Raw genomic sequence first — 11,955 nt, forward strand, 5'->3', positions numbered from 1 at the left:
CAATGTAAATACAGTCAAGCAGCATAATTTCCGAACTACGCGACAAAGGACAAGGCGCTGTCCTATGCTGTGCGCTGTCCTCACAAAGAGGCACAGCGCTCTGTCCTGTGCCTCTTTGTCCTGTGTCACGCTGTTCGGAAATTCTGCTGTTTAGGATGTACTCATCAGCACAGGTCAACACACTTTTAGCAAATCGAGTGCTGCCACACGTGCCTTTCAAGATGAGCTTTGAATTCGACTCTGTCATCCACACACCGTGTTTCGATGACACTCGAGAAATTCGATAGACTTCACATAGAGTATGACAAACGTCCATGTATAACTTTTACAGCAAAGTGCGATTAGAAGCGTTCGAAAACGTTATACGCCAATTTTTACGGTTTTCTGAAAGGAGTGGATCATTCACCAAGCTTATATTTAGGGGGAATGCGGCCATGCTACGGATGTGGGTCAATTAGGGGCTAACTCCACCGTTCTCTGCTTTTATTAAACGCTTACAAAATTACCCTGCTACCCTGGGAGAACCAAAGGTGATAGCGATTCTATATTTGCAGAGAATGAGGGGTCAATGTTATCATAACTGTTACTGATGATGTGCACCAGCAGTTTACGCAGTGGAGGTTAATTACACACTTTGTAGAAAATTGTAGTGTTCCAGTGTTTTAAAAGCATATATTACTAACCATGCAAGAAGCTTGCCCATTGTCTTGAAAGAACTTGATGTGTAGCAGCGTTAAAATTTTGACATAATGGGGAGTATCTTATGCATGATGCATGTTGAGAGTGGCAAGAGTGTCGTTTAATTACAGCTTTTGCAAATTATCAAATGTTTGAAAGCATCATACAGCCGTTATGAGCAATGTTTCCTTATGTCCAGAGAGAACTTCACACAAATGAGCATTTGGTGAAAATTGGGCAAATGTTATGTGTAATGCATGCTGAAACTTTATCAAGTTTCTGGCTTAATTATAAGAGTTGCAAATGATTACTGAACCCTCATTTTTCCCCTCTATTTTTATACATAATGTGAGGATCGTGGCTCGTTGCCCAAATGACCTTGGTAAACTAAATGAGGTACCTTATTTATATTCGGTGAAAATAAAGAGCACATTATGTGTGATGAGTAGGCAAAGTTCAAAGTGTGTAGGTTAATTGCGGCCTTTGCGGTAAATGATGTATGCATGTGCTCTGGAGCCTTATAATTGTGTTTTGTGAGTCGCGCAAAATTTAGCCTGCTGCTCTGGGAGAACTATAAAAGCTACCAAGATCAAACTTCGTGAAAAAGGGGTGAACACTATAGTGAATCTGTATACAAAGTCAAATGCGTATAGATGAAATACAGCCTTTGTAAAAAATTTCTTTAGCAAATGCTTGGAAGTGTTATATGTGGCCAAGATGGGAAACGGGTGAGCCATATGCGGGCAATATTTTAAAGTGTGTGGTTTAATTTCAGGCAACTGAAATTTTTAATGCAACTGCTCAAAAGAAACGACTTTGCTGGAAATTGAGCTGTCATTTTATTTTCTCTTTCGCTGAACGTGGAAAGTGCACACAGAGTCATGCTTGAGTATTGTTCTAGGCACCCACAGAAAGTTCAGCACGTCTAGGTTTCCATCTGTTGACTTGCCTGCCTACTAATGTGCTTCGTGAGCACTGCCTCTTGGTGCACGGAGGCTTTTATGGGGACGCGGTGCTATGTCATGAACCATGTGCTTAGTGAGAAAAAGAAGTAATGGAGCAACTGTGTCATAATCACGTGCATTAAATTTTCACAATGCTCAAATTACTTCAAACAGCACTCAACCACCTTTAGTCGGATTTTAAAGCTCGCCTGTGCAATTTTCTTGCTACCTCAGTGGTGAGATGCTGTCTATGCAGATGTCATGAAGAGAGAGAGAGAACAACTTTATTTAAAAATAAACCCCAGTCCGGGTCCACCAAAAAGAGCGAAGCCTAATCTTCAGACAGGCCCAGAAGTTTAAGGTGTACGAGCAGTGCTTTCATAATGTCTGGGGAGGAGTCCGCCAGCCACTCCTCCAGGGTCGCAGGTCTTCGTGTAGTAGGTATTTGACTGAGGCTCCCGCGCATGGCTGCATGGGCACCCGGACAATCCCACAGAACGTGGCCGTTATCCGGGAAACCACTGCACACCACACAGGTGGGAGGCCCGTCCTTGCCTTGTATGTAGTGCTGTATGTGGGGTGTCAGTAGAGAGTGTGTTTGCGCACGCCGCACTAGGGCCGCCTCGCGTCGCGTCATGGAGTGGGGTGGATTTGGATAAACTCTGCAGTTGCTACGCATTTCGTCTAATCTTTCGTGCTGGTCGGAATGCGCCAGAGCAAGTAATTCGGTATGGTTCAGTGACTCTGGCCACCACAGGGGAGGGCCCGGGAGACTTGCGCTGGGACATGGCATGTGCCACTTCATTCCCTCTAATCCCCGAGTGACCAGGTATCCACTGTATCCACACACGTATGGAAGGGTGGGCATCGAAGTGGTTAGCTAATGCGTTGTAATGCGCGCCTGGAATGTCACCTGGCTCGACAGGCTGCTTGACTATCTGTGCGTATCAGTATATTACGGGCATGCGGGTTGGGCATGGTAACGGCCTCCACAACGGCCGTTATTTCTGCCAGGCGTTGCATGCTAATGTTGTAATGGAAGCCCCAGGACAGTGGTACTCCTTTGGAAGCTATCCCTGTCCGGTAGCCCTAGGAGTTCTGAGAAGGAGATGCGTCCGTGTAGAAGATCCACTCTCCTGCGTTTTCGTGGAGATGTTGGGCTCGTGCTTGGCGTCATCCTGGCTGTCTGTATGAGTCCATGTGCCATGGTACAGGTTCGGCGGCGATCTGGTCGAGCGTTGCCCATGGGGGCTGGGTTGCTTCGAATGCGGGTGGTGGAGGTATATCATAGCCCAACTCACTAAGCAGGGCATGTCCTTGTGCAGAGAACTTGAGGTGGGTAAATTGTGCTTCACGGTGAAGTTGAGCCAGCTCGTCGAGTTTAGGAAGAATCGCCGTATCTTGAACCCTAGCGGACTTGGCGTATAGTGGGGTACCCACTATTGTATGAGAGATTTGACGGAGCATGACTTCAAGCTTAGATTTTTGCGTCTTGGTAATTTCTATATATGGGTATTGATACATGATGCGGGGTATGGCTAGGGCCAGGGTCATGCGCCTGAGTTGATGTTCTTTGATGCCTCTTAGCTTACGCGTAGTGCGTTTAAAGAGGCGGTGAACTTGTTGTAATTGTTTGGTTGTATGTTGAAGCCATTCCTTGGACTTGCCGTCGTCTTGCAACCAGGAGCCTAGCACCTTTATGTAGGGCTTCCTAGGAATGGGGTCATTCTGTATGGAGAGTGTAATGAGTTGCTGATCTTCCCGAGCCTTTGGAAGTTTCTCTGATGTACTCTGATTTGGCATTGGATAGAGCGAGCCCTCTCTTTCTTGAAGGTACCGAGCTGTGGTGTCAACGGCAGACTGTAGTGTGTGTTGTATTTCTGATGGTGAACCTTTGCGGTCCAGAGGGTGATGTCGTCCGCATATATTGTAAAATGAAGGTCTGGCACTCCTCTGAGATGGTGCGTCACACCGTTGAGAGCGAGGGAGAAAAGGGTTGGTGACAGAATCGACCCTTGCGGCACCCCTTGTTGGAGGTACCGTGCGTCTACTTCTACCTTTTACCATCACGGAAACTGTGCGGTCAGTAAGAAAGTTTCGGACATAGTTATATAGTTTCTGTCCCGGTTGGATCTCTCTAAGGCCTTCAAGAACCCGCTTCGTGGGCGACATGCTCAAAAGCACCCTTGATATCCAGGCCAACTATGGCGCGCAGTTGAGAAGTACTGTATTCAGTGTACATATCCTGCAAAGCAAGCATCGCATCTTGCGTTGACATGCGTTTCCCGAATCCGATTACACATGGGTCGACCGGATATGTCATGTCCTGTTTCCAGATTAGTCGCGATAGTGCCATGCGCTTCATAAGTTTTCCTGGACACGACGTCAGTGAAATGGGGCGGAGATTCGCAATTTCGTGTGGGGTCTTGGGGTTTGGGAATAGGAATGATCGTGGCCATTTTCCATGCTGAGGGTATATTGCCTGTGTCCCAAACTTGGTTGATGGTGTCGAGAAGGTATTGCATTCGAGTGTCGGGTAAATTTCGTAACATCTTGTTAGTTATCCCGTCCCGTGCCGGTTCTGTCTGCCGTTTACAGGCATTGATGGCAATTCTCAGCTCAACCATTGTGAAGAGGCGGTCGAGATTGGAAGGAGTGTGGTCTGCCAATACAGATAGAGGTTGCGTGCTACGAATGATGGTAGCTGTTGGGAAGAAGTGGTCCGCGATTTGTTCTGCTAAGGTTTTCGAGTCAATTCCTTTCTTTAGTTGTAGAACCTCTAGGTGGTCTTTCGTTTGGGTTGTCCAAGCAGCTTGCAAAAGAGAGACCACGCTCTGCTCGTGTGTAGGTTGTTACCTGAATGCTCGCAGATATCCAGCCAGTTGTCTGTAGCCAACTTGTCCGCGTACTCTTGAGCTTCTTGCGTGATCTGAATGCGTGCTAAGACACTCTTGGCCTAGCTTCTCAATAGTTTGTTTCACTTGTCAATCTTGTGTTAGCACGCCATCACTATCTTTAACAAGGAAAGAATTGTTGCATCTCGATGCATCTGTTTGCGCATGCCCGAGTCATTGCATGGCATATGTAAATAGTGAATTCGCTTCCGATAAACATTCTGTTTAAAGTTAGTGCTTGTGTGTGTCCCTTCTTGTATCCGCATGAAAAAGTTTCCACACTAAAACACTATATCAAAGCTGTCACACCAACAAGGCCAGAAGTCAATCTTTCCTTTGAAATAACTTTTTTTTCTTGCAGCCAATATTTCACTTGACTCGACTAAATATCGGGCCTTAGAAAAGTGGTCTCTCTCTCAAGTATCCAACCAGGTATGTGCTGTCAGAACATTTCAGTATACATATAAAAACTGTTCTACCTGTGAAGGATAAGGATGCTTAAATGTAGAGTAATTGATTGCTTGTTACTCAATTAAGTATAGCTGTGCGATTAAGTCCTATTCATTTAGCATTGTGCTTGCGTGTTTTTTTATATGCCTGGCATTTCAAGTTCCTTTGAACTAAGGTCACCTTTATATCTGCTTTTGTACACGCTGATGCATGTTCGATCCCCGGCCATGGCAGCTGCATTTCAATAGGAGTGGAACACAAAAAGTCAGTCTGTTCAAATTTAGGTGCACATTAAAGGGGCCCTGCAACACTTTTTCTTTGAAACTGGGAACACACTTAAGTGAGTGCAATGCCTTTCGATAAATATATGCCTGTAGAAATCTTTTAAAAGGACCTAATTATAACGAAGATATAAAGAGTGCAATGGTTTCTTTCCCTATTCCTCAACATAATGTTCCCTTTCATGGAGTGGTGATGATGCCTTAGCTATTGCCCCGTTCTTACTTTTTTTTTTCTGTAGTGCACTTGTGGTAAACCTTCAAGTTTGGCGTCTCACAAAGAAGCTGGAGGCGACATAGGAGTGGTGACAGGATCGGCAGGGTGCATTAACAATTGATGCTGCCTCATTTGCTACAAGATTGGAGAAGTGTGCATGCATGCGGGAGCAAGTAATTTTTGATCATGAACAATATTGCCCAGTGGCTGGCATCTATGGGACCTGCCACGGTAGCTCAGTGGCTATGGCATTGCTCTGCTGAGCACAAGGTCACAGGTTCGATCCTGGCCACAGTGGCCGCATTTCGATGGGGCAGAATGCAAAACTGCTCATGTACTGTGCATTTGGTGCACATTAAACTCCGGATGGTCAAAATTACTGTGTATCCCCCCCACTATGGTGTGCCTCATAATCAGATTGTGGTTTTGGCAGGCAAAACTTCAGAATTTAATTTTAAATTTCATGTGATTTTCTAGTGGCTGTCACAAGAGCCGGAAATAACAGAGGGGGCCTCGAAAGCCCCAGAGTGATCTTTTATGTTAGATTGTGGGCTCCCTGCTGCATGTAGCGGAATGACGTTTGGCTAGCATGTTCATGGCAGCACTGTCTACACATAGCATTGTGTGTGTGTGTGTGTGTGTGTGTGTGTGTGTGTGTGTGTGTGTGTGTGTGTGTGTGTGTGTGTGTGTGTTTAAATGTTCAAAACATCTTGCACTGCCCCTTTAAAGAACATTGTGCTGGTCAGAAGTAATCTTGAGACAACAAGCAGTCGAAGCTCCTTGCACGTTCCAGGATGCAGACATAGAATGGAAATAAATCATTCAATGCTTTAGTGTGAAAGAGGTGCCTCAAGACAGCTCGTGTCCTTGAGAACAATGGAGACTGCAGCAGCCTTGACTGTGGTCTAGTTCAGTGAGGGTGCAGGAAGCATTGAAGGAGTCTACTCATAATCTTTTACACAAATGGTTAACTAGACCCAGGTCAGTGCTGTTAATATCCCTGGCATCATGGTGCACTGGTGTGGAAACTTCGAGGAAGTGGAACCACAAATTTATTATTATTTTTTTTTTGCATCTTTTGTGGCTTACTAAAACTGTTCTCAGAGTAAAAGAAGCAGTTTTGCTATTCCAGAAGCTCCTCTTAACTCTAGAAGAGATAGGGATGAGCCCCAGAGTGCCGTAAATAATTTAATAAAATAGCTTTTCTACTGGAAGTTTTGTTATTTCTTCCCAGGAGGGTACTGTCATGACACAGTATGTGGTCACATGGGAGTAGTACATTGAGACCATTGAGACGTTTTTATGTCCTGCTCTCATGTGACCACATACTGCATCATGACGTCACGTCAAAGTAGACACGAAACAGAAACTAGCTGTAGAAAAGGTATTATATTAAAATGAAAAAAAAAAAAAGAAAGACGGTAAATATTGTGCCAGTGCCCCTTTAACATTCCTCTTTAGGGGAGGTGGAGGAGCTTTCAGTAAAAGGAGCTTGGCGATCTCTTTGATGGTGGAAGTTCTTTTTGTAGTAAGTTTGCGTTAACATATGCTTAAAATAACTTGCATTGTATATATAAAACCTCAAGCAATATCTGAACAATTTTGTTCTCATGAAGGGCTTATATTGCTGGCATGCGTTCAGTACCATTTTGATTTTATCTGTTCGAATCACTGTGTGGTTTATTTCTGTTACCTAAGTGAGCTTGCCACATTTTTCTTGCACTTTTATTGAGGCTTTTTTTTTTTCTTTTTTAATGCTGGTACCACTTGTTCAATTGGTGCACCACTTAATCACTAACTACGGCATGTAGGGTGTTCCTATGAACATGTGCAGGTATTTTGTTATATTTAGCATGGCAAATAAGTGAAATTGAAAAGTTCTGTATGTCAAATTTAGTGCAAAACATTCATATTACAAACATTTTTGGTATCAACATTCCATATTGCCTCTGGCTGTCATGAGCCCCAAGGAAGCTTGGATTATCTGTACCCCTCCATCTTTTAGCAGGCATCTATGGACATTAGAAATCCTGCCGTCAACAATGGGAATTTCTTCTACCATGCAAATTCTGGTGGCCTGGATCTGGTGCATCCTTACAGCCCATTCACAGGAAATTATTGCAGTTCCATCATCACTCACGTGAGAGGTTTTAATCATCACGAGATAAGCACTTGCACTCTTGAGGTTCAAGAACATTGTTTCAAGGTGCTGTGTGCACCAGTTTTTGATTTTGTTTCAGCCATGACCAGATGCATTTCAGTGTTAACCTGTCATTTTTTAACACATGATACAACAAGAACCAAAGCCGCTTGCAAAAATGTAACAGTTGCATGCTAAAAAAAAAATATTACGGCCTTGTACAGAGCCAACATCGATAAACGTGAAACGTTCAGTAAATTGTTTGTTTTGCTAAATCAAGGTGACTTTATCAGCTTCATTGCTGCCACTGTAAACACAAAATTGAAATAAAATTCATACATTGAGATATAATCTGGGCCTTGAGCAAAAGCTTTGTTGCTATTGCTTCAAGAGGAAATAATATTTACAGGTCTCAGAAAATTGCTGATGACCAAGAAGAGTTATCTTAGAAAAGTGGAAAATCTAATCGTCATTTCTTTTGTTGGTTTTAACCTTGTGCCACATATCTAAGCTATGCACCAACTAGCCCAACATAGTACTCTGCTAATGTTAAACAATGGAAGTAGGCACTTTGTGATTGTACGGTGTGCATGCGTGCATGCATGCTCATCCCCAAAGAAATACCATATGTATACTGCGCTGCACAAACGTTTTTTGGAATCGTGACGAGGTGCAGCCCTTATACGGTGGCAGGCCATTTTGCTCGAATTTTTCGAGCCACACGTAATGCCCACAATTGCTTTGTTCCAAAAAAAAAAAAGATAGCTATTGTTTTCATAGCGTATTTATTTCTGCATGCACGCCAAGCTGGCGGCACCTGTCTAGTCATCACCGCTGCTTAAGTTCAGTTCGGCAGCACACTTGTGAATACAGTTGTCCTCAGTGCCACCCATGGCATTAGATATGGCTGTGACGTCAAAGCTTTTCACAATGATGTTCAAAGATAGTGCATGCCATGAGCTCAGAGTCCAAAATTCAAAAGCATGCACACAATCTACACCGACACTCCCTTCAGTGGCCCAGTTGGTGTTTTAAACTTTTTACAATTTTGGGCTGCCAAGTTGCAGGTGCGACTTTTGGACAAGTGTGGCCCTTAGCCAAGTATATACAGTATGTGCTCCCTTAAACTACAAAACGTTTTGTCCTATGCACGATTAAACTGCTGCTGTGCACATCACGTGTGCCACTTGTCATAGCTTTATGTACAGTATAGACCACTTATAACGTAACCGCTTATAGTGCAGGACCGGATATAGTAAGGTCGTTTCAGACTCCCGTTAATTTTCCCATAGCACTCCATGTATACACACGTATCACCCATAGTGCAGTTGCAGGAGACGAAATACCGGTTATAGTGCAGCTGCCAGCGTGTCTCGCGTCGTTGGGCGTGTTCCAATGTTGCTGGCGCATGAGTAGCTCCGTTCATATATTTTTCGCCCGGCGGAACAAGCCACATCGGCAACGCATCCCAGCATTCCACGCGAGGAGCGGGCAGAATCATGCAATGACGGGAGCTTGCAAAAGCCCGTCCGTCGCTGCGGCTCTCTGTGCATTATCTCACTCAATGACATCTCACTCGATGACCGTGGAAATTACTTGCTGTCAGAACCCTATGGTGAGGAAGCGTGGCAGCAGCAGTGAGCAAATTGACCTTCGTGCTGCCGCTCGCATCAACGTGAACTAAGCCGCGAAAACACAGTGCACGGAGGACTGTGCCCCCGTCGCGGATGGCTTTCAAGATACAGCGGCCCCTGTGGGCAGGCGTGCGCGCTCAGAGAAAACGCACCTCCTTCCCTTGTGTGCGCGAGATTGAGACGCGATTACCGGCTCACCTTCACACGCTTTCACTCGCACATACAGCGCGCGGCGACGATTTTATTGCCCTTGGACTTTATACGGAACCTCGCAGCAACAGCTACGGCAGCTAGAAATGCGCCTGGAGTGTCCATATAATTGCTATCGCAATAAAATCGTTGTTTTGGTTATAGTGCTGATATTCGCGACTCCGGTGACTTACGTTATAAGTGTTACACTATACCATTAGCATATGCGAAATGCAGAAACACCCTTGTGCTTAGGTTTAGGTGCACGTTAAAGAACCCCAGGTGGTGCAAATTAATACGGAGTCCCCCACTACAGTGTGCCTCATAATCGGATAGTTTTGGCACGTAACACTCTGTTATTTAATTTTTTTTAACCATTAGCATATACTGAAACACAATCTGGAATCAACTATTGAAACACTGGCTACGCATAATTGCACGATCGCTCCATAGCTAATTCCTAAACATGAGATATTTACAAATGCACATTTTGGAACCTTAATTTAAGGCATTGTTAGAACTGCAGGCGACCTGGGAGCACACAATACATTCTAATCGTTTTCAACTTCACATTTTAATTTATGCTGATAGTGCACAATGTGTTTCATTATCTAACGTATAACACCATTAATGCGGCCCTTTCAAGATGGCCATGTTCTGCAACATGGAAGGCAACATATCTCGCTTTTTTCAAGCTTTCTCTACCTGTTTCAGTGCAGACGAGATGGATGCAGCTTCCAGTCTGGCAAGATCGGAGAAAACATTTTGGAAGGCCCTCTAAGCATGGCTCTCGTCACACAAAGGGTATCTGCAATCTTCCAAACTGCTCTCATTATCTCACAAGCGGAAGCCTTGGTGTTTTTTTGTTTATGCATTTATCTTGTGAGCAGACTACCCTGTCTGTTTTTTTTGTTTTGCATTTATCTTGTGAGCAGACTACCCTGTCCGTTTTTTTGTTTTGCATTTACCTTGTGAGCAGACTACCCTGTCTGTTTTTTTGTTTTGCATTTACCTTGTGAGCAGACTACCCTGTCTGTTTTTTTGTTTTGCATTTATCTTGTGAGCTGACCACCCTGCACTGTAATGGTCAGTCAAGTAATTGTTTCTTCATTTGTAGTTCACAATCTGAAGCCAAAGAGTGTGCCTTTCATCAAATAGTCCTGTGATGTAACTGTTGTGAAATGCAACTTCTATTGCAACACCATCGTTGATGCTATAAGTGCCTTCGTGTAGGCAGCTGTGGAGCTGCCGCATCTCAATAGCTCTGGAGATGCATTTAGAGCCTTTGGGGAATTGTTCCTCTACATGTGTCGTAGTCATGACTTGAAAGAGACTGGCCGTTAACATGGCTAGATTAGCCAAAATTTTCAAGTCTTATTGGTTTGTCTTAGGCTGCATTTTGCAGCTTTAGGACTCATTCACTCCGGCGACCGCAGTCACAAAGCTTCTGAATCAATGAGATGTGCAGGAACATTGTCTGTATACATTGACACTCACTTTATGTGGCGATAGCAGTACGAGCAGACGTGAATGGCATCAGTGATGAGACATTTTAATGTGGCGACAGGCACGTGTTTGCCGGGTGAACATCAGTCACCATCCATCATGCATTGGTCACCAATCATGCAACCTGTCAATCACCGATGTGAATGAGCCCTTAGATCGTTGTGGAGTATTAAAGCAAAACAGCTCAGTGCACATTGAACATGGCAGGCTAGCCACTGGGGCAAAAGAGCATAACTAAGGTGAAGTGACAGCCAAATAGAATGTGTTTTTAGCATGACACCAGCCAGGATTGGTGCATCCACGTAACACTTCATGATGGCCACACTGTAATCCTGGCCAAAATGTGTTCTGTGTGGTTACAGATTACAGCACTTGTGTCGTAAGCTAAGGCTGCACTGCGCTGGCATTGCGTTGTGACAACAGTGGGGCTTTTGTGTGGTGTGAAATGAATGCGTTTATGCCTGACAGCACCATGCAAAAACGCACTACAATTGTCCCATTTGGCAAGATATTGGTGTCAGCTTTCCTGATTTTTGTGCTTTAAGCAGTTTTAATCTTTTAACATTTCTCAAGAAACTATAAAACATTTATGCCCAACGTATTGGGCGCTGATGTATTGGGATAATCCATTGCAAGTAATCTTGTCTTCGGTTGATATTGCTTATAAATTATATTGATGTACTCAACTGAAATTCCCCCCCCCCCCCCCCGCCCCCATGTAATGCCCACTAGTGCCTTTAGGGTATTGAAATAAAAAAATAAAAATAAATAAGTATTTGGTGTGTTGTAGTTTGCCTCAGTAGCTTGGATAAGATAGATAGAATTGTAAACCTTTCTTCTAAAATTAAAGAAATCAGTGTATATGTATGAAAGGACATTTTATTGCACACAATCTGTTATAAAACTGTATAACATCCTCACGCACGGCATGTATGTGCTTGTACACATAGCAAATTTCGATGAAACTGTCAAGTTTCATCGAAATTTGTACATCCATTGTACATTCATTGGCTGACTGTAAAAAC

General features: G+C 44.0%; 1 protein-coding gene across 1 annotated transcript in view; it reads left to right on the top strand.

Annotated features, from left to right (window-relative positions):
- The window catches only part of LOC125941988 (uncharacterized), a 10,831-nt gene extending 432 nt beyond the window's left edge, over positions 1–10,399 (top strand). The window contains exons 2-4 of the mRNA XM_049659877.1: positions 4,878–4,948; positions 7,467–7,601; positions 10,139–10,399. Of these exons, the coding sequence (XP_049515834.1) occupies positions 4,878–4,948; positions 7,467–7,601; positions 10,139–10,399 (467 nt within the window). The remainder of the gene's footprint in view (positions 1–4,877; positions 4,949–7,466; positions 7,602–10,138) is intronic.
- The last annotated feature ends 1,556 nt before the right edge of the window (positions 10,400–11,955 follow it).

The sequence above is a fragment of the Dermacentor silvarum genome, chromosome 1 (assembly GCF_013339745.2).
Source record: "Dermacentor silvarum isolate Dsil-2018 chromosome 1, BIME_Dsil_1.4, whole genome shotgun sequence".
NCBI lineage: Eukaryota > Metazoa > Arthropoda > Arachnida > Ixodida > Ixodidae > Dermacentor > Dermacentor silvarum.